We start from the raw sequence: 20,325 nt of genomic DNA, 5'->3' as shown, positions 1-20,325 counted from the left end.
CACTGTTTACGATTAAAGACACGACTTGAATCTCTTGCTTTCTGAGGCGGTGTCTTTTACCTTCTCGTATTCCATGAGTGCCTTCAATGCTGTTTGTGTCTTGGTGAGGAGCTCACGAGTTGTGTATGAAAATCCCAAGTTCAATGGCTTTGCGGTGAGTGATCGGGCTTTTGCTGGATCGGTAAGATACTTTTTCAATTCTCCGTAGCCCTTGTTACGCGCTTCGTAACTCAACTCTTTTGCGCCTGTTATTTCCACCGGGAAATAGACATTTTTCTTATTGCACATGATTTGCTTGTTCACGAAGCCAACGTAGCTGGGTATTGCTGGATTGCCCAAATAAGTGGTATCGGTGGGCTCGAACAAGCCGACAGCGAGGATGGTCTCGTACGGGTCTTGACTTTCATCTGGCTTGAAAGCCCCGGCATCTTTATCGTCAAACGTAGCTACTAGATGAATCTTTTTAGCTTTGACATCCATGCACTTCATTAGCACATTTAATTTGGGCAATCCGTATATGTTGCCGGCCGTACCCTCATCCCTTATCGTGGAGGGGTCACCGGCAGTTATGTTGACCGCGAAGATATCGTCCTTGGCACTGTACGTTTCTGCGGGTTCGTTAGGTAGCTGTGCACCGAACTCACCAGTGAATATTTTATGCTCTGACCACTCTGCATCAAGGCCTTTAAAAACGAACACCGTCGTTTTATCACTGGGTCGATTGCCGTGAACATCTGCGAATAATGATCCGAATTTAACTTTCAACTCACGTCTGTACATGTCGACTGTAAGCGCTCCACATTTCTTGGATTTCTCCAGTAAAGGTACACCAGCAGTGAGGCCAGATGGTATCAAAGGCTGCATCTGGATTACCAGGTTATCCTGCTTCGTTACCGGCAATGTGAAGTATATCGCCAAAGTTAGCACCGTGATGAGCACTCCTACGATGAATGTAAGTTGCGAGAGCAACACCGTCAGCTGCAGTAGTGTGAAATTAGTGAATCCCTACCCTTACCTTCTTGTGGATAGGCTTGGTTCCCTTCTTCACGCAACCGTATATGGCGCCGACGAGCCACCCAACCCAGAAGAATGGCAGGAACCCGAAAATGGCAAACATGCGAAGCCTGCGAGTTTTTGCGTGGTCACGGGACCGTTAAATTACCTGTATTGGTGGTCATCAATTCTTGGGTCTAGGGGGTTCATGAACAAGCGATCCTCCTCCTCTTCCTCGTCTTCGAAGTCGCGCTGGAAGGTGCCAATGGTAACCTCCGGGCGGACGTAGTCGCCTGTTGACACATCACCACGGCTTGGTGTCAGTCCAGAGGCGTCAGCACCGAAGTTGGACTGACGTCGTTCTCCCATTTCAACATCGCTACCCTTGGGTTCTTCCTTTTCCATTTCTGCCATCGGACATTTGGGGGAGAACACCGGGACGTCGTGTTCGCCAAAGCCGTTGCCCGGCACAGGTGACTCAACGTTGTCGTACGTCCTTCCTACTTCAGCGGATGCATCCGGTATCACCTCCTCGCGGGAGTCTCTGCGTCCATCCATATCGTCCATCGCGATCGATAGTTGAGCTACTAAGTTTCACTAGTTTGCCTATTTCGTTCGAAAGGCTAATTACTGCAACGCGGCGTACGAGCGTGCCTATGCTGTGCCAGTTAAATATCAAAAACAAAAGTGAGCACAAGTGGCATGATGTGCAATGAGCGCAACCAATTGCTTTCAGGTGTCAGTAAGTGGTACCTGAATGAGTACTGGGCAGGTCCCGCCGTCCCGCCGCGTACGGCAAATCCGGTGGAGACGGCGTGGCTGTACCCGGCCAGTACGCACTGGCGGCGAGTCTAGGGCAGTGAAAAGCCAGCGTCTCCGCCGAGTCAACCACGTTGAGCACCAGCGCTGCTGCATATTACGGGAATCGAGTGTTTAAGTTTGCCAGGTCGTTGCCGTCACGGTGAGCCGTCGCCTACTAAGGCACGGCACTACCGAATCCAACTCTGCTCCGCCCACATAACCACACTAAATCTCACAGTATAATTTTGCGGCCGCAATCTGTGCCCGCGGCCACCTCGCCGTGCCGGAGCAGGATTCTACTGCGGGCGTGCCGGCAGCCAACACATAGCCGTCGACGACTACTTTATCACATGGCACACATCGCAGCGACAAACGCTCGAGGTGCTTCACAAAGTGATCGCCTAACTTGTCAGACACCCCGGGTGTTCAACCCAGCGTTCCCCACAGCGGAGAGGCTCCCTCGCCCTTCGCGTCGTTCATTGGCTTCAACTCTTCCACTTCTCTAGGTAAGTGTCACAATCTGATTTCGCGTGTTTGTACCGCTAGCGGAGGGCGATGTGGGCCGCCGCGAGGGCTCGTTGGCTCCGATTCTTCGGCCTGCCGCCCACGCCGCGACCCTACGCGGCCGTGAGCGCCGTTTCCCGTGTTCATGTCGCTTCCACGGACTTCACATTTTCGCAGAGTGTGTTTAACTAAGATTGCGTCAAGATGTTCGGCACTACAGGGGTGAGCGGCTGCACTACGTCGACTCAGTGTGTTTCAGAAATCCAAGCGGAGAAAGTTTTTGAACGACGGCGTGTTCAACGCCGAGCTCAACGAGTTCCTGTCCCGCGTGTTGGCTGAGGATGGCTACTCCGGCGTGGAGCTCCGCATCACGCCCGTCCGCACCGAGATCATCATCAAGGCCACGCGTGCCCGCGAGGTCGTCGGCGAGAAGGCGAGGAGGATCCGCGAGCTGACTTCGCTCGTTCAGAAGCGGTTCAACTTTTCTCCTGACACCGTGGAGCTGTACGCCGAGCGCGTGGAGCACAAGGGCCTCTGCGCCATGGCCCAGGCCGAATCGCTCAGGTACAAGTTGCTGAAGGGTCTCGCCGTGAGGCGCGCGGCCTACGGTGTGCTCAGGCACATCATGGAGTCTGGCGCCAAGGGTTGCGAGGTCATCGTCTCCGGTAAACTGCGCGCGCAGCGTGCCAAGAGCATGAAGTTCAAGGACGGCTACATCATCTCCACTGGTCAGCCCGCCCAGACCTTCGTGAGCACCGCCACCCGCTCCGTACAGCTCAGGCAGGGCGTGCTGGGCATAAAGGTCAAGATTATGCACCCCCACGACCCTGAGGGACGTCTCGGCCCGACGACTATCATGCCTGACACCATCACGGTTAAGGAGCCCAGCCCGGAGCTGGAGTACTCCAAGTGAACCTGGGTTAATCTTATAAACTGTTATACGACATCGACGTGCCGGGTTGCGCCGCCGCCCTGGTGGGTCCGCGTCCGCGAGCCGCGGGCACTGCGACCACGTGCCCCGCCATGGGAACGATGGTGGGCCCTCCGCGGCACACCCAACCGGCGTAGCGGGGGTTGACGCCAAGCTGCGACGTGGGTTTGTATGCGATAGTAAAAGAGCTGTGAGTGTGTGAGCGCGCCGTCTTGGCCACCTCGTAGAAGTCACGCGTCTTCACGTACGAGGGCCTGCTGCACAGACCTGAATTGCGTGGCTGCGTGGAGACCATGCAACTAACCTGCGTAGTTGGGGTACACTGCGTACCCGGGGAGCCTAAACGATTCCGGTTTCAAAAGCGCGCACCGCCCCGCGGGACGCCCGTCCACGTATTGGTCTGTGACGTGCTTTGGTTGAGCGATGGACGCAGCTACGTACCGTCGTGGAGCGTCGCATCGTCGCAGGTGACGTATTTGCATTGCTCCGACTCCAGGCAACGACGGAGCACCCGTTTAAAGTGCCCCGATCCCACATTCGCCTGGGAAGAGACCTCGCCAGCGTTCACGTCGGGTACCCTGCAGCATATGTCCACGCCTGGCGTCGACCCTACATGAGGAACCGCTGTAGAACGCCTTCCGAAAACAAGCTGCCGTCGTAAAGCGGCCCTGGAGTCCTGCTCCGTCGTGATTCCGGCATGCACTAAACGTACGTGGCAGGTTCGCACGAGTAGCTCAGCGCCACTCTATACGCTCCTGACTTCGCGTGGGAGGCAGCTTGGCACTCCGACACCGAAACCTGCCGTGCCGGTTGCGCATTGAGGCAAATCTGCACGTACCGAACATGACGTCAAGTTCATGCACTTGTTGTGAAAGAACTCGGAACAGTCGCTGGTGCCAGCCCCGTCCGAAGAGCCGTCGCGCGTTCCATTTTCAGTCGCCAGCCCATTCTCCGACGTCGAATCCCTGAGCACAGCCTTGTGCACTCGCACGGTCAGCTGCGCCGGGCATCTTAGCTCAGCTGTGTTTGTCTGCAGCGATTTGAGTCTCTCGACACGGCGGCGCCTACCACCGCCAACTCCCTCACAACACCCACTACTGGCACGCTCTTGTGACTATAGCTGCGCGGACATGCACGATTTGGCGACAGCGCTTTGCGTACCCGAAAAAAGAGACCGGGCTGACTAGGCTGTGCAGGGCAGCGGATCTGCCGGGAGCGAGAAATGCGAATAACGCCGTTACCAGGCGCGTAACACCGCACATTGCGGCAGACTGCACCAGCGCACAAGAAGGATACGGAATCGCGCGTCTCGCGAAAGGAATGCGGATACCCTGCGCGCCGGTGTCAGCGCCGCGGTTTACGGCCGGGGCGCATCTGCCGCGAGAAGGCTATACATTTGCGTTTAGATCGTCCCGACTGTCTGTCGCGCTGGTAGGGAGCCGCGGAGGTGCCGCGCGCCTCAGTGTGTAGCGCTATAGACACTGCCGACGCGCCCGAAGGCTGCGCGGATGGGGTGGAGAACGCATATTTAATACGTTGAATTCGCCCGTAACTGCGTCAACTCGAGACCGAGTCACAAACGGGAGTAGGCAGGCAAATAGGAGCGTGCGTGTGTCGAGCGAGTGAGCAGTTGCATTGCAGAATGGCTTGATGGCGTACCAAAGGGTTGTCTCCCTGCAGGGAGACCTTGCGCCGGCCAGGTTCGGGCACACCACCACCGCGGTTGGCGGCGGGAAGGTGATCCTTTTCGGCGGTGCTGTCGGAGGTAAGGCTTCGGTCCGCGGTTTTGACGGTGCGTCAGATGTCGGAAGATACACAATCACCGCGGATCTCTACCTATTCGACCTAGTAAACAATGTATCCACTAAGCTGGAGTCGGAGAACACGCCGTCGCCGCGTGCCGCTCACGCCGCCGCCTGCGTCGAGTCGATGCAGGTGGTGGTATTCGGCGGCGCCACTGGCGGCGGATCGCTCTCGTCTGACGAGGTACTGCGCGTGGGCGCCCATTTCATCAACCGCAGCTGTACCTGCTTGATCTGCGGAGGGAGAAGCACCTCTCCTGGATAACGGTGCCCACCACTGGGCGGTCACCCGGCAGGCGCTACGGTCACACGATGGTGTTCTGCAAGCCCAACCTCATCGTCATCGGCGGCAACGACGGGTACGTGCCCGTTTTTACGCGCGTCACCGTTTGTTGCAGGCAGCAGGCTAGCAACGACGTGTGGTTTCTCAACGTGGAGAAGTCGCCCTTCTGCTGGGTGGAGGTGGTCTTCCCGCCGACGCTGAAACAGCCGCCGAAGAGGGTCTACCACTCCGCGGACCTCTGCAGAGAGGGCCCGGCGGCCACCATGATCGTCATCTTTGGCGGAAGGTCGAGCGACAACAGGTCGCTGAACGACATCTGGGGGCTGAGGCAGCACCGCGATTCCACCTGGGACTGGATGGAGGCGCCGGTCAGGTTCGTGTCGGTGCCGGAGCCGCGTTACCAACATTGTGAGTCGCTCTGTTTCGGCGCTCGGTCATCGCTGCGCAGCATCGTGCTTCATTGGCACCAAGCTGGTCATTATCGGCGGCCGCAACGATAACGACTTCAACAAGTATGTTTCACGTGCCACCTGCCTGTCACTGGCGACACAGACCGCTGTCAATCTCGGCCTACGACACGGAGACGCTCGAGTGGTTCAACATCTCTGCCATTCACAGGGTAAGGAGGAGGAGCAACCCGATAATGCGCGTCAGTTCCGGCACTCGTCGTGGAGCTTCGGCGGACAAATATACGTGTTCGGAGGTTTTTCGCATCAGACGCAGAAGCACCCGACGTGCGAACTGAGGGCTGTGGACTGCCAGGAGGCATTTACAGACTTCGTGAAGGCCTCGAAGGACCCGACTGGGATGGCGCGGCTGGGCGCCACCGGGCTGGTGATGGGGGTGCCCAAGGCGCCGCTGCCGCAGGTGGTTCCCCCAGTGAAGCCGTGCGAACGCGAGATAAGGCTATCGTCGCACGCGCACGCCGTGCACGAGAACGTGTCTGACTTCTCGTACCTGGTGCGGAAGATTTCCATAGACAAGCTCGAGGAGGAGGGCCGGAAGATCAACAAGCCCGAGGCGCGCGCCCAGCTGCGGTGGCAGCACGACGACGGCGACACCGTGTACGACCGCGTCATCCGTGCGCTGCTGAACCCGAACTTCAGCAACGAGCACGTCACCATGTCTTACAACGAGACGATGTTCCCCGTGCCGTACGACGACGTACTGGCACTTTGTCAGATGGTGGGTGCTCTATTTGTGCGTGCATATTGCGCAGGTGTATCAAATTGTGAAGCAGGAGGACACAGTGCTGAAACTGCGGGCGCCTATAAAAGGTGAGCGTCGCCGTCGACCGTCGTCACAGTTCCGCAGTTTATGGCGACATCCACGGGCAGTACTACGACCTCATGCGTCTGTTTAGGCTCTACAAGTGCCCACTCGAGGAGTCGCTGGCCGAGTCCATCGGCGCCGTTGGCGACATCGACTCCAACGACTACCTGTTTTTAGGCGATTACGTGGACCGCGGGTCTAACAACCTGGAGGTCATCTGCCTGCTGTTCGCGCTGAAATGCAAGTACCCGACGCAGATCCACCTGCTGCGCGGCAACCACGAGGACCCCGGTATCAACGCGATCTACGGGTTCCAGGACGAGTGCCGTCGCCGTCTGCGCGAGGATTGCGAGAGCCCGTACAGCTTCTGGAACAGCGTGAACAAAATCTTCGAGATGTTGCCTCTGGGCGCGCTCATCGAAAAGAAGATTCTGTGCGTCCACGGAGGGATCGGCAAGACGATCCACCATGTTTCGGACATCGAAGAGATCGTCCGGCCCATCACCGTAGCGCCCGTGCCCAAGAACGAGCAGGACCAGAAGATCCTGGACATTTTGTGGTCGGACCCGACCGACAGCGACTCCGTGCTCGGCACGATCCCGAACGAAGTGCGCGACCCCGACAAGGTGGGCCACATCGTGAAGTTCGGGCCGGACCGCGTGCACAAGTTCCTGACGACGAACGAGCTGCAGCTGATCATTCGCGCACACGAGTGCGTGATGGACGGTTTCGAGCGGTTCGCTGGCGGCAGGCTGATCACTCTCTTCTCAGGTAGGCGCCGGCTCCCGCTCCCGCCATTGCCTCGCAGCCACCAACTACTGCAACCACTACAAGAACGCAGGGGCGCTACTGTTCATTCGTCGCGACCTGACCATCGTGCCGAAGCTCATCTACCCGTCTAACGCCGAGACCAAGAACGCGGAGACATGGTAGGTTGCCGCGCCGGGCACACATCGCGCCGCAGGGATATGCACATGACCGAGCTACGACCCCCGACGCCGCCGCGCAGCGCGCCGAGGATGCACGAAGTCAACTACGGCGCGCCGTAATGTACGAACCACTCAATATGTAGATTAGCGCACTTCCACTGGGGCGGCGTTCGCGTCGGCGCGTCGACGTACCCGCACTCCGTCGCGTGGCCAGACACACGCAATGTTGCTCGATTCTGGTTCGGACGATTCCGCGCGCGCGGCTGCGGCCGCCGGCACTGCGCCGTCCGGCGAACAGCTCTTGACACGCATCAGCTCCGCGGAGCCCGTGCTCGCGCTGCTGCACGAGCGCGACGACGCCTCGCGGGAGCTCGGGCTGCTGCAACTGGACTCCATCGTGGACACCTTCTGGCCGGAGATCGCGGACAGCCTCCCAACGATGTAGGTGTAGGCGCCAGCCGTCTGGCGCGGTGTGTGGATTCCGGGTTTCACGCTGCGCAGAGAGTACATCTACGAGGACCCGCACTTCCGCGCGCGGGAGCTCGCCGCGCTGGTGGCGTCGAAGGTCTACTTCAACCTGCAGGACTACGCGAAGGCGCTGCATTACGCGCTGGCGGCGGGCGACCGGTTCGACCCGCAGGGCCGCTCTGAGTACGCCAACATAATCGTGGCGAAGGCCGTCGACGAGTACATCCGCGCGCGTCAGGAGGCGCAGGATGGCAATACTCCGCGCTCGAACTCGTCTCTGGCCGCGGCTTCGCAAGGTGAGTGGCGCAGCCAGCCCGACCATCCCCCGCAGAGCCACTCGAGGCTTTGGTGACCCGGCTCATCGCCATGAGCGTGGAATCCGGCGACGAGCACCACGCCATTGGCATAGCGCTTGACGCGCGCCGTCTGGACCTGCTTCTGCGTATTTTGAAGGACAGCGCGAACTGCTGCGAGTTGGTGTCCTACACCATGGGCCTGATGGACGGCGTGCTCAACCCGGACTTCTGCGCGCCGCTGTACGACAGCATACGCGACATTCTGCTGGCCATGCCGAAGGACATGCTCGCCAACCAGTACCCCAACCTGGTCACGTGCCTGTACAAGGTGAACAACCACGAGCAGATGGCGCAGCTGCTGCTGGACATGGTGAAGCACGGCGACCACCTCCAGGCGTACCAGATCTGCTACGACCTGGTGGACATCGGGGACCAGAAGTTCCTCAAGGCGCTGAAGGAGTCGCCGATTTTGTCCGTGGAGGGCAACTTCATGGTCGAGCGGGTCAAGCGGATCCTGTCGGGCACGAGCACCACTGAGCTCCACCTGCAGTTTTTGCACCGCAAGAACCACACCGACCTGCTGCTGCTCGAGCACTACATGAACAGCGTGGACCAGCGCAACAGCGTGGCGCACAACGCGGTGGTGCTCGCGCACGCCATCATGCAGGCCGGCACGTGCTGCGACGTGTTCCTGCGCGACAACCTCAACTGGCTGGCGAAGGCGAACAACTGGGCCAAGTTCACCGCCACCGCCTCCATTGGCGTGGTGCACAAGGTAACTGCGCGCGATTGCTGCACATGTCACTGCAGGGCTATGTGAAGCACTACAAGAAAGTGCTCGCGTCGTACCTGCCGGGGGAGACGCCTAACTCCTCTCATGCGTACTCCGAGGGTGGTTCCCTCTACGCCACTGGGCTCATGCTGTCGAACCGCTTCGACCCGGAGGCGGCCGAGATGATGCTGGGCCACCTGCGCAACGACTCCGCCGAGGAGGCGCTGCACCACGGCGCGGCGCTGGGCCTCGGCCTGGTGTGCATGGGGCAGTGCGACCCGGCGATCTACGAGGAACTCAAGGCTACGCTCTACCGCAACAGCGCGGTGTCGGGCCAGGCCGCCGCGATCGCCATCGGTCTGCTGATGATGGGTAGCGGCAACCTCGAGGTGCTGGACACGCTGTACGCGTTCTGCTCCGACACGCAGCACGAGAAGATCGTGCGCGCGTGCGCCCTGGCCATCTCGATGGTGCTGTACCGCTGCGAGAAGAACGCGAGCATCATGATCGGCAAGCTCACCCACGACAACGACCCCGTGGTGCGCTACGGCGGCATGTTCACGTACGCCATGGCGTACTGCGGGACGGGATCGGTGCGTTGAACGTGTTGCAACTGAAACGTGTGCAGAGCAAGGCTTTGAAGGAGCTGCTGTACGCGGCGGTGTCGGACGTCTCCGACGACGTCCGTAGGGCCGCTGTGATTGCGCTCGGGTTCGTGCTCTGCAACACCCCCGAGGAGGTGCCCAAGGTGCTCAAGCTTCTGGTTGCGTCGTACAACCCGCACGTGCGGTACGGCGCGGCGATCGCTCTGGGGATAAGCTGCGCCGCCTTCCCGCAGCCCGACGTCGTGCGGCTGCTCCACTCGCTGTCGTCCGACCGCAGCGATTTCGTCCGACAGGGTAGGTGTCAGCCGCCAGGTGGCCTCACGTTACGCAGGCGCGTTCATCGCGCTGGGGCTGGTGCTGCAGCAGAGCAACGCGGAGACCAGCAACGACGTGATGCAGGTGCGAGACCTCTTCAGGTCCGTGGCGAGCGAGAAGCACCAGGACATCATCGCGAAGTTCGGCGCCATCGTGGGTGCGGGTCTGATGGACGCGGGCGGCCAGAACTGCGTGGCGTCGCTGTACACCGGGCGCGGCAACATGCGTCGTGAGGCGGTGGTCGGCTTTTTGATGTTCGCGCAGTACTGGTACTGGCACTCGTTCATGCACTTCGTGTGCCTGACGTTCCAGCCCACGTGCCTCATCGGCATCAACAACGACCTGCAGATCCCCACGGGCTACAAGGTGCTGTGCACCGCGCCGCCGAAGACGTTCGACTACGTTCCCCACATCACGGACGAACCGAGCGAGCAGAAGAAGGCGGAGGTCACCGCCGTGCTCTCCATTTCGGCGAAGCGCCGGGCGTGGTTGACTAACGCGAGGTCGAGCGACCAACTGGGCGGCAAGGGAGACAAGGGCGAGAGCAAGTCTGGCGTCGACGGTGGCGCCGCGCCGACGTCCGAGCGCCAGCCACCTGGGTAAGCGACTGCGCCACTGACTCATACGCGTGCAGGATGGAAGCCTCTAGCGCCGCCGGAGACGCGGGCCAACCCGCCCAAGCCGCGCCAGAGAGCGGCACTGCCGACCTGTCGGGCGACGTGGTCATGGCCAACGGCGACGAACAGGGAGCCAGCTCCGCCCTCGGCGCCTCTGCGGGCGAGAAGGCCGCGGAGCAGTCCACCGGAGTCCCCACGCTGCTGGAGAACCCCTGCAGGCTCATCCCCAGGCAGGCGGCCCACTGCAGCGTCCCGCCGGGCAGTCGCTACGTGCCCGCGTTCCCGGAACGCCGTCAGGGCATAGTGCTGCTGCGCGACTGCGCGCCGGGCGAGCCCGAGGAGTACGTGGCGTGCGAGTCCGAGCAGCCCGAGGCTCCGCCGTTCACCCCATTCGAATACAAAGGTTAATTATAATTACTAGAGTTACTTTTTAGCTCTGTGAGTGCATGACGGGCTGCGTCTGCTGGCTTGGCTGCGCCTCGTTGGCGAGTATCAGGTTTTGGAAGCCGAAGGTGCGGTTAAGCTCGGAATCCTCGGGGAACTGGTTGTAGATGGTCTGCACGTACGGCGAGAGGTAGGGGCTGCCGAGCGGCGTGTTCCCGCCGTTGTTGAAGGCCTGCTGCGGGTTGGCGGAGCCGCTGCTGCCGCTGGTGCCGTCGCCGTAGTTGTACGTGGTCAGGCGGAGTCCGTCGAAGCTTTCGCTCGGCGAGAGGGCGATCGACTGCATGAGCATGTGAATCTCCGCGTCCTCGTTGGTGGGCGACATCTCGTAGTTGCCAACAAACATGTTCTGTGACTGCGACTCTGCGTTCTCCGGAATCACCTGTTCAGTCTGCTGTACCTGCTGGGAGCTGCTGGCGCTGTTGCCAGCGTAGGGCAGGTCGCCCTCTGAGTAGACGTTGCTGGGGGACGTGTAGGCCATGTCGCCCTCCAGAAAGGGCACGCTGTAGTTCTGGGAGTCCATGTAGTACTCCGGGTTGCCGAAAAAGCTCTGGCATGCGGGCCAGGTCATCGGGCTCTGGTATCCCTTGTCGAAATCCTGCTGGGACTCGAACGAACCGCTGAGATAGTTGTTTTCCAGGGCATTGTTTGCGCTCACGTATTCGCTGTCCATGGAGCCCGAGTTTCCCACGTAGCAGGGGTCCAGGAAGTTGGAGGTCATTTGGAAGTTGCGCTTCAGTGACTCCATGTCATACATCTCCGACATGGAGGTCTGGTTGTTGGTCATGTTCATCTGGTTCTTCGAGCTCCGCGTTTTGTACTCGTTGTTGACCAGGTGGTTGACCGCACTGCGCTTCCTGGTACGCCCTGGGATATCCAGGTACTGCGGGTCAAAGTTGTACCCGCCATTGAGGAAGGCCGCGTTCTTGGCGTCACGGCGGCTCTTGCGCAGGCTGCAGCGCGGGTGCTTCTCGATCGATTTCATAAACTCGATGGCGGCCTGCTTCGCCTTCTCCACGTCGAAATCGTAGTATTTGGGGTGAAATGTGCGACTACGGCGCGTGTCGGCGTCGTAGTAGAACGAGAGCCAGGCACCCATGCGCTTGTTCCAGCTCACACCCGGATAACCGGAAGAGCTCGACGGCGAGGCGCGTGGCGGCGGCGGAATCGGCGCTTTCCTATTGGAAGAGCGGCCCCCTCCGCGCGAGTTGGTGCTGCGCGGGATCGGCGACACCTGGGTCGTCGAGTCCACTACGGGCGCGTTCGCGGCCATAAGGTCGGGGTGATTCGCCTGGGCAACAGACGTTGCGACATTCACATCGACGGTACTCATTTCGGCGAGGCTCGGCGCGGAAGTGGGAAGAAGTTGAGAGGATTGAACATCAAAATCCAACAGAGGGCACACCTTGCGCGTGCTACAAGACAAAGACTCGGCGGCTTTTTACACACCAGTCTGGAGGCATTCGTTATGCAAATTTCTCCAACGTATGGAAGCGCGTTTACACACCGCCGCTCCTAAATGGGTGAGGCGCAGCGTGGAAAAAGCAACTACACCAGCAACCCCGACAATGGAAGACACAATCCGTTCCCGATGCCGGAAACCAAAACCCAAGACACAAAATAATGTTTATCCTTGCGTAGCCACGGAGAGCCACGGCGTCGAAACAAAAAGCCCAAACCTTAAACGGCGATGCTCCAGGGATCTGGGATGTTGTTTTTCGGGTGTTGAGGGGCACACGAAAAACAACGACACTTTAGTCTTCGGCAAGATCGAAAGGCTCCTGAGAGTCGACGGCACCGCGGAAGTGCGCGCACAGCCACGTCACGGCCAACGACACACCTGCGAGTGAACCTGGAAGAAATCCGAAACGACGCCCGCACTCTTTCGAGTCAATTTGGCGTCTATATTTGGCTGCACTTTGGTTTTGCGTTTTTGCTTCCAGCGCCGCGAATTGATTCCAGCACTGGCCCGCATCCAAGGCTGTCGCGCCTATTTCCGGAATTGCTCCTAAAAGTCAAATAATCATACGTAAAAAATTGAGGGGGGTAATATAAAAATGAAGGTGGAAAGAATTTTTTGTCTGTATCTAGGGTGGCTGTTGGCGTGCCGGGCGACGCCCACCTTACAAGACTCAACGTACGACGAGGCGCAGCGCGACGGCGTCCTCCCAATTGTGGACGTCGAAATGGTCGCACCGAAACGGTAAGTGGCCTGCACGACAGGGCACGGCCTGCCGTGTCGCTCCAAGGCGCAAAAAAGTGTTCAGGTGGCAGGCGTATAGGAACGGTCTCAATAGTTTGAAGCGTGAGCTTTCCTTCGTCATAGATCGAGGCAAGTTGTCGCTGTCGACGCTACTAACACGACATGCAGAGTTAGAACGTGAGAGAAGACGTATTTTCCAGTTGGAAGACCAGCGGTCGCTGGCCGCGCCGCGCGCATCGCTGATGCAGCTTCTACCCCGTAAGACGACGAATGACGCTTTACATTGCGCGTAGACGCACGAAAATCCCGTCATGCAGCGCAAAAGGCTGCCGCTTCGTCCATGACCGCCGGGAGCCCGGGGCACGTCACCGACCGCGCTTGACTCGAGGCGGTTCACAAGCAGTGCGCTCCATCGCATCGCCGACTTGCGCACGTACCGCTTTCACATCGCACATTGAAGAGTAATTTGTACACTATCGCTGACAATTTTAGGTGATGGCGCATTGTGGCCACGTGATTCCACCTACACATGACACGCATGAGCGGCAGTGAAATCTGGCATCGACTGCGCATTGCATGAATGTGACTCCATGGTGCTGCTTATAGTTCGCTGGCGCTGAATGGCGACGCACCCTAGGCCGGGCTGCATTTCGATACGCCCAGTTGTCGGTCGGCTCCCGGCCGGCCCTGACCGACTGGCTCCACCCACGAATCGGCGACCTGGCCCGTAGCCCTGCGCTGCACCACAGCCAGAGGCGGTTACGATAATGTCACACAGTCGCGGATGCTCTACTCCGCAATAATACACGCACATTGCTTTCACCGTCGCGCCGTGAACGACCACGATGCGGCCGCTCAGCGAGGACGAGGCCCAGCTTGTCTTTAAGAAGCTAGCAACCTAGTGAGCAAATACACCCCGGCGTAACATTTGAGCGCAGCATCGGCGAGAAGGTCCTGTCTTTGGTGGACGCCGGCGACTCGGGGCCGCAGCACGTCTTGCGGCTGCATCGCGAGAGGGTCTACTACATGAAGTAGGTGGCTTCGCGCGGCTTATGACCTCTCGCAGCGAAGCGATACTCAAGTACAGCGGCTGTATCAACCACAAAAACCTGGTGGGTACTCCATAGCGCAACTGTCCGCGTCGAGCACGGCGGCCGGGGTTGCGCCGACCCAACGCTAGGCCGCGTTGTTGTCTGCCTGCAGGGCCGAAAGCACCCTAGCGCCATGCCATTGCTGTATTAGTGCGTATGTGCGGCTGGCAACCTCGCTGCCGGTGCTCTGAATGCGCATCCGTGACCGCCACTAACTGCGAACAGATATCGGCTGGAGTCTGCCTCGGGAAGTTCACGAAGGCCAAGCACTTCAGGCTCCACATCACGGCGCTGCACTACATGGCCCACTACTCGAAAAGCAAGGTGTGGCTGAAGTCTGGAGAGCAGTCGTTTGTCTACGGCAACAACGTCGCGAAGGTCGGTGCAAACTCCGCTCCACGAACTGCGCGCAGAAACACATTGGCCAAATGAGCGAAGATGTGCCGCAAAACGGAGGAGTGGTTGTCATGTACAACAACCTGCCGCTCGGCTTCGGCGTGACCTCGAAGTCGACCGAGGCGCTCAAAACGGCGCTACCGGACGACGTGGCCGTCTTCCACCAGGTATGAGGTCGGGCGGTAAAATACACACTTGGTGCAGGCCGATATCGGGGAGTACCTTCGTCACGAGGCCGAAATCATCTGACCTCGGCGGGCCCGAGCCCGGAGGCCCTGCCGTGAACACGTAGCTATATGGATCGAACTCACTCAATAACACATTCATATCGCATATCACACAATGCCGCCAAAAAAACGCGGCTCCGTCGTGAAGAAGATCCGGCGCAAGGCGCTCTCCGCGCAAAAGGGCAGGGCGCAGGGTACGGCGGCGCGGCCGAAGACAGCGCCGTCAGCTCACACAGCAGTCACGGACATCAAGCGCATCGACACGCTCGATGGTTACAAGCGGCTGGTGGCGCGGGCGTGCACGGAAGCCACTGGCGCGCCGGAGAATGGGCTCCAGGGCGTCAAGGCGCTCTTCGACGTCGTGGCCGGTCGCGGCGGCGGCACTGCGGAGCTGAGGGAGTTCGCGAGCGCTCTTGCGCTGAGGTCGATGGTGGCCGTTGCCGTCCACCTAATCCCGCGCATATCGTACGAGCTGCTGGATGAGGAGGATGAGAGCGCCGACCCGCCAGGCGGCAAGAGCGCGGCTGGTGGCAAGGGCGCCACTGCGCCTGCGAAGCACAGTGCAGGCGCGGCGTCGAAGGTTAACAAACCGCGCCCAACGGCCAGCAGCCTCGTGGAAACGGAACGGAGCATTTCCAAGCAGGTGGTGGAACTGAGGGACATGCTGGTGAAGCACTGCTCGAACCACTTGAAGAAAAAGCCCGAGCTGATAGTGCCGCTGGTCGCCCGGCTGGCGGCGGCCGACACTAGGCCTAACGCCCCGCTCATCCGGCTGTGCGCCGAGTGCTGCAGCATCGAGGACGAGGAGCTGGCCCAGGTGTGCCTCGGCAGCATAACCGAGGTGCTGGAGCAGTCCTCCATCCGCGACCTCGAGAAGGTCATACCGCTGCTGCTCAAGAGCGACCGCCCGCAGTCGGCGCTGCTGCGTGCCATCAACTCGATACCGCTCGCCAGGAAGCAGCACAGCTACAAGCTCATCAGCGAGAAGGAGCAGACCGCGGACAAGCACATCGAGGAGATCCTGACGTCGGTCATCGCGTTCTACCTCCGCATCCTGGCGCAATGCACGGGCGAGATGCTGGAGGAGTGCCTCAAGGGCCTGTCCCGTATGGGCGCGCTGGTCAACGAGCCGCTGCAAAAGGAGATTTTGGCGAAGATGAAGAGCATCATCCTCAGCGCCACTTCGCTGAGGCCGGCCACGCACGTGAGGGTTCTGCAGGCCGCGGCGTCGCTCAGCCGCGTGCTCCAGGCGCAGTCGCACTGGATCCTGCAGGAGCTGGCCCGGATGGTGCAGAACACGGCGGCCTACCTCTGCCAGGGCGAGGCGATGCGGGACGGGGAATACGTGCAGTTCTCCACGCCGTGCTACACGTGGGACGTCATCAGGACGGTGCAGGTGGTGATCAGTCATTCCGCCAGCGTGGCAGCGGCGGCTGAGCTGGAGGACCTGGTAAAGCTGGTCCAGCAGCTGCTCGCGCTGTGCCTGGTTTGTGACGCGGCCGTGGCTGAGGCGCTCGTACGCGAGGTGAGTGACACGCGCATGGCCCACAGACGCTGCAGGTGGTGAAGGTTATCGAGCGGGTGCCGCAAATAGCCGGCGTCATGGAGCCAGATGGCATGGTCTTCTCGGTGCTCGCGAAGCGGGCCACCAGCTTCTGGGAGATCGAGCTGCTGCGCAAGCACGTGGCGCCCCAAATCGCAGAACAGGCCCAGGAGCTCGGGCGGCAGGCCCTGGGAGGCGCGCCCACGCGGAACAAGGCCGCCGCGAGCGCACACCGCAGGGCGTCGGCCCGTGACCTCGCCGCCTGCGGGAGCGATGTGTACGAACTGCTGCTGGGCGACGAGGACGACATTTTCAGCCAACACAAACCCAAAGGCACCTAATGTATAACTGAGCGCGTAGGGGGTCGGCCTGCGGCGGCGTTCGCGCGCCTCGAGTAGGGGTCGCGCGCCGGCGTAGCAGCGCGCAGCGGGACACACATAACGCCGGCAAAGACGCCAACGGCCCAGCGAGTCCAAGTAGGCCGAGGACGCTCGGCCACGGGGCGATGAATTTCATTAAGGGGATCGTCGACGGCATTCTCGCCGAGGATGCGGATCCAGACGACCGACGCACGGCCGGCTACAGGGCGGCTCACGGCGCGCCGCGGGCGGAGCACGAGCTCGGGTCGCGTTACACCGACTCGCTCGCGCGGGAGCTGGAGAGCGTGTACCGCGAGGAGCGCAGGAACTGCATCACGTCACTGATCGTGAGATACGGGGAGGGATGCGTGCAGCAGCTCAACGAGCTGCTCAAGACGAACAACCGCACCATCGCCGACCTCTCCAAGCAGCTGGACGATGCGTACCGGTCGCTGGGCGACTTCAACAGCGACCTGGAGGAGCTTTCGCAGGAGAACGTTGCGCTCAGGCGGCGCAACGCTGAGCTCGAGAACCAGCTCGAACTGCTGAACTCGGAGAACGTCAGCCTCAAATCGCTGGTCGAGCAGGCCGAGATTGAGGCTAAATCGCAGGAACGGCGCATTGGCGGCATGGCAGGTAGGTCAGCTGTTGCGCGGCGCCAACCTTCGCAGAGCTGCTCAAGCAGAACGCGGCGACCTTCGACGGCATGCGCGACCGCTGCACGGCCGTCGCGGAATACGCCGCCCAAATAGAAAGCCTCAAGGCGCAGCTGGCCGTCGCGAACTCGCACATCGAAGCGCTGACGAAGGAGCGGGATGCGCTTGTCGAGGCTGCGCCGGACGCCGAACATCGCATCAAGGAGGCCATGCGCAAGCAGGACCGCGCACTCTCCATCGCCAAGCTGATGGCGCAGGAGGCCTTCTACCTCTCGGCGCAGAACGCGCAGCTAAGGAACCAGCCCGCGGCGGAGATCAGCCAGCAGCAGTATTCGCAGGCAGTGCTCCAGGCGGAGGAGCTCCGGACGCACGTCGAGAAGCTCAACGACGAAAACGGGCACCTCAAGGACGTCAACGAGAAGCTGCACAACATGTACGCCGACCTCAGCAAGTCGTCGAAGCAGCTGAAGGACTCGTTCCTCGCCGAGGCCATCCAAGCCCTGGGGGCGCGCCACCTCAAGCAGCTCGCGCCGGTGCAGCTGGTGTTCATCCAGCCGACCAGGGTGCTCGACCTGGACCTCGACCTGGACTTCGTCCGGGCGGAGCTGGCGCGGAGCATGCGGTCGCCGTACCAGCAGAGCAGTGTGCGCATGGACAGCGGAGCGTTCGACGTGGCCAGGGAGGCACACCTGATGCGGCCGGCATCCGCTGAGCCAGCGACTCCAGCTTCGTCGAGTGCTGCATTTGGCGCCGCCTCGCATGCGAGGGCACCGCAGCCTGCGCCGGCGTACGCGGAGTCGGTGACGCCCACCGCCCGTCCGGCGAGGCCGAACGACTTCGTGGGCAAGAAATCGTGGGACGACGATTTCGACCTGTACGACGAGATCCTGCACGAGGAGGACGCGGCGGCGGAGGAGCCGCAGCCGCAACCCGCAGTGGCAGCGCAGGCCGCCCCAATGCCGGACCCCGTGCGGAGCCCGGTGCAACAGCTGGTATCCATGCCGACCACCCCAGTTGCGCTTGCCGCGGACGTTAAGTTGGACCTGACGAAGAGCAAAGGCGCCTGGGACGACGACCTCGACGAGCTGCTAAATGAACAGTAGACAACATTAATTCGTGTAACAGTTGCGACTCGCGGCGTTGTTCACCCGCACCAAGTGTCCCATGGCGTTGTTCACCCGCACCAAGTGTCCCACAGCGTTGTTCACCTGCACCAAGTGTCCCATGGCGTTGTTCACCCGCACCAAGTGTCTTGCAACGTTCTTCATTTGTACCGAATAGTCTGCAGCGTCGACTCCGCGACGTGCGGCTCCAGCGCAACCACTGCGCGCCGCAGGAATGCAGGGTTCACGTGCGCGAATGCGCCGGGCCCCAACTCGGCGATCCGGCGCTCTAAAGCTTTTCCCACCAGGTGGGCCCTGCCCACACGGCTGAAGCTCCACAGCAGGTTCAAGCAAACCACTGGGCTTGCGGAGTCCGCCTGGGCCGAAACGTGCCGTGACATCGCCTCATACAGCGTGTCGTGCGGGTACCGGCTCTTGGAGCACGCAAAACAGATGTTCTCCAGCCACTCCAGGGGCACCAATTCCGCCGATTCCGATATCCTGCGTTCTGCGAAAGCGCAAATGGGAGCAGTGTCGGCCGTGTGCAGGCAGCTGTTGAGCAGGTACGCCAAACTCCTGAATTGGCATGAGGGCTATGCGTGCGGGCGACCAACCTGAAACTCAGCGGGGGGGCACCTTCCGTGGAGATTGCCGCATTCGACAGGCTGCTGTGGAGTTTGCGATATGCCCCGTCAAGCTCGGCGTTCCCGCTTAGCTTAAGTTTTGGGCCGTAGAGCATGACGGCCGTGAACATTGGGACCAGGCACTGCTGACCACGGGTGCCGTGGCCCAAGTAGAGGACACGCAGGCGATCGAGCAGCTGCTCGACGCTCCGCTGTAAAATGAGAGCGGCATCTGGCGCAGCAGCGGCGCCTTCGGCCGGGGGAGCGGCAACGTGCTCGTCGCCGATGAGCTCAAGGTAGACGGGGTAACTGAAAATGCCTGGGTGGGCTAGGAGCTGGTCTGAGCGCAGGCGGAGCGGGCCTATATGCGACCCCGACACTTTTCTACTACGGCGTACGGAACATGGTGAGACGTCGTCGCCCATCAGACGGCTGAACAGCCCGGCGTAGCCCACCCCTCCCTGCGGCGTCGTGGCGCAACTGCCACGGCTGACGACATCATCAGAGGGCGCAGGCCCGTCGCGCAGCACGCTCAAACGGTGATACGGCCGCAGCCTCGCCATGTACCTCAGATAGCGCAACAGGGAAGACGGCTCAACGGAGTAGCTGGTGGGTGCATGCCGACGAGGCGTGGGAGCAAGGCTGGCGGTGCAGTGATTCCAGAGGTAGGTCGACGTTACACGCGCGCCGTGGCCGCGCAGCACGCTCTGTTCCAGCAGAATCTGACTGAGGGTCAGCAGCAAGGTTATGCACTTGCTCCGCGTTAGCTCGTTGCGGTCGTTGGAGAGGTGCTTCGCGTAGTTGTACAGCACCTGCCAATCGTGTCTAGAAGACACGACGCCGCCTCCATGGGCGTCAAGTGAGACCTTATCGAGGCTACTGTGTGCCAGCGAGCTGAAATCGGCCGCTGGAGAGCGCTGTCGACCTCGTGGAATCGCGCCGGCTACGGCGACCCGCAAGCGGCCCGCAACAGCCAAGCATCCGCCATGCATGACGCTGCACCCCCAACTCACCTTAATTGGCTGCACATTGGAGATAGAAACGGCTGCTTTGCCATTGGGCACGATGTGTTTGCGATTGGCTGTTCGTCTGCGC

At 60.8% G+C, this 20,325-nt stretch overlaps 11 protein-coding genes across 11 annotated transcripts; 7 read left to right on the top strand and 4 right to left on the bottom strand.

Moving 5' to 3' along the window:
• Positions 1-12: 12 nt before the first annotated feature.
• Positions 13-1,560, bottom strand: BBBOND_0201530 (hypothetical protein, conserved; the record flags this gene model as incomplete). Its single annotated transcript, XM_012911728.1, has 3 exons — positions 13-978; positions 1,016-1,124; positions 1,163-1,560. 3 exons carry the CDS (start codon positions 1,558-1,560, stop codon positions 13-15), a joined length of 1,473 nt encoding a protein of 490 aa, XP_012767182.1.
• A 942-nt stretch (positions 1,561-2,502) lies between these two features.
• On the top strand, positions 2,503-3,211 carry BBBOND_0201520 (40S ribosomal protein S3 protein, putative; the record flags this gene model as incomplete). The annotated part of the gene is made up of 2 exons (XM_012911727.1): positions 2,503-2,520; positions 2,558-3,211. 2 exons carry the CDS (start codon positions 2,503-2,505, stop codon positions 3,209-3,211), a joined length of 672 nt encoding a protein of 223 aa, XP_012767181.1.
• A 13-nt stretch (positions 3,212-3,224) lies between these two features.
• Positions 3,225-4,491, bottom strand: BBBOND_0201510 (hypothetical protein, conserved; the record flags this gene model as incomplete). Its single annotated transcript, XM_012911726.1, has 8 exons — positions 3,225-3,496; positions 3,534-3,629; positions 3,671-3,807; positions 3,843-3,905; positions 3,957-4,027; positions 4,068-4,259; positions 4,286-4,349; positions 4,391-4,491. 8 exons carry the CDS (start codon positions 4,489-4,491, stop codon positions 3,225-3,227), a joined length of 996 nt encoding a protein of 331 aa, XP_012767180.1.
• Positions 4,492-4,879: 388 nt separating this feature from the next.
• BBBOND_0201500 (kelch repeat domain containing/Serine/threonine protein phosphatase protein , putative) lies at positions 4,880-7,635 on the top strand (the record flags this gene model as incomplete). Its single annotated transcript, XM_012911725.1, has 8 exons — positions 4,880-5,215; positions 5,251-5,390; positions 5,430-5,722; positions 5,763-6,499; positions 6,534-6,591; positions 6,629-7,357; positions 7,395-7,515; positions 7,551-7,635. The coding sequence occupies 8 exons, from the start codon at positions 4,880-4,882 to the stop codon at positions 7,633-7,635; spliced, it is 2,499 nt and encodes an 832-aa protein (XP_012767179.1).
• A 103-nt stretch (positions 7,636-7,738) lies between these two features.
• BBBOND_0201490 (rpn2_yeast 26S proteasome regulatory subunit rpn2, putative) lies at positions 7,739-10,996 on the top strand (the record flags this gene model as incomplete). Its single annotated transcript, XM_012911724.1, has 7 exons — positions 7,739-7,956; positions 8,017-8,279; positions 8,315-9,054; positions 9,090-9,644; positions 9,680-9,950; positions 9,988-10,570; positions 10,606-10,996. 7 exons carry the CDS (start codon positions 7,739-7,741, stop codon positions 10,994-10,996), a joined length of 3,021 nt encoding a protein of 1,006 aa, XP_012767178.1.
• A 22-nt stretch (positions 10,997-11,018) lies between these two features.
• BBBOND_0201480 (hypothetical protein, conserved) lies at positions 11,019-12,362 on the bottom strand (the record flags this gene model as incomplete). Its single annotated transcript, XM_012911723.1, has 1 exon — positions 11,019-12,362. The coding sequence occupies one exon, from the start codon at positions 12,360-12,362 to the stop codon at positions 11,019-11,021; it is 1,344 nt and encodes a 447-aa protein (XP_012767177.1).
• A 724-nt stretch (positions 12,363-13,086) lies between these two features.
• BBBOND_0201470 (hypothetical protein) lies at positions 13,087-13,525 on the top strand (the record flags this gene model as incomplete). The annotated part of the gene is made up of 2 exons (XM_012911722.1): positions 13,087-13,232; positions 13,297-13,525. 2 exons carry the CDS (start codon positions 13,087-13,089, stop codon positions 13,523-13,525), a joined length of 375 nt encoding a protein of 124 aa, XP_012767176.1.
• Positions 13,526-14,077: 552 nt separating this feature from the next.
• BBBOND_0201460 (60S ribosome subunit biogenesis protein NIP7, putative) lies at positions 14,078-14,968 on the top strand (the record flags this gene model as incomplete). The annotated part of the gene is made up of 6 exons (XM_012911721.1): positions 14,078-14,133; positions 14,171-14,263; positions 14,299-14,344; positions 14,549-14,701; positions 14,737-14,886; positions 14,924-14,968. The coding sequence occupies 6 exons, from the start codon at positions 14,078-14,080 to the stop codon at positions 14,966-14,968; spliced, it is 543 nt and encodes a 180-aa protein (XP_012767175.1).
• Positions 14,969-15,061: 93 nt separating this feature from the next.
• BBBOND_0201450 (hypothetical protein, conserved) lies at positions 15,062-16,830 on the top strand (the record flags this gene model as incomplete). The annotated part of the gene is made up of 2 exons (XM_012911720.1): positions 15,062-16,471; positions 16,507-16,830. 2 exons carry the CDS (start codon positions 15,062-15,064, stop codon positions 16,828-16,830), a joined length of 1,734 nt encoding a protein of 577 aa, XP_012767174.1.
• A 164-nt stretch (positions 16,831-16,994) lies between these two features.
• BBBOND_0201440 (hypothetical protein, conserved) lies at positions 16,995-18,607 on the top strand (the record flags this gene model as incomplete). The annotated part of the gene is made up of 2 exons (XM_012911719.1): positions 16,995-17,484; positions 17,520-18,607. 2 exons carry the CDS (start codon positions 16,995-16,997, stop codon positions 18,605-18,607), a joined length of 1,578 nt encoding a protein of 525 aa, XP_012767173.1.
• Positions 18,608-18,768: 161 nt separating this feature from the next.
• On the bottom strand, positions 18,769-20,222 carry BBBOND_0201430 (hypothetical protein, conserved; the record flags this gene model as incomplete). Its single annotated transcript, XM_012911718.1, has 2 exons — positions 18,769-19,183; positions 19,222-20,222. 2 exons carry the CDS (start codon positions 20,220-20,222, stop codon positions 18,769-18,771), a joined length of 1,416 nt encoding a protein of 471 aa, XP_012767172.1.
• Positions 20,223-20,325: the final 103 nt, after the last annotated feature.

Source organism: Babesia bigemina (assembly GCF_000981445.1).
Source record: "Babesia bigemina genome assembly Bbig001, chromosome : II".
NCBI classification, from domain to species: Eukaryota; Apicomplexa; class Aconoidasida; order Piroplasmida; family Babesiidae; genus Babesia; species Babesia bigemina.
This window is presented reverse-complemented; position numbering and strand designations above follow the sequence as displayed.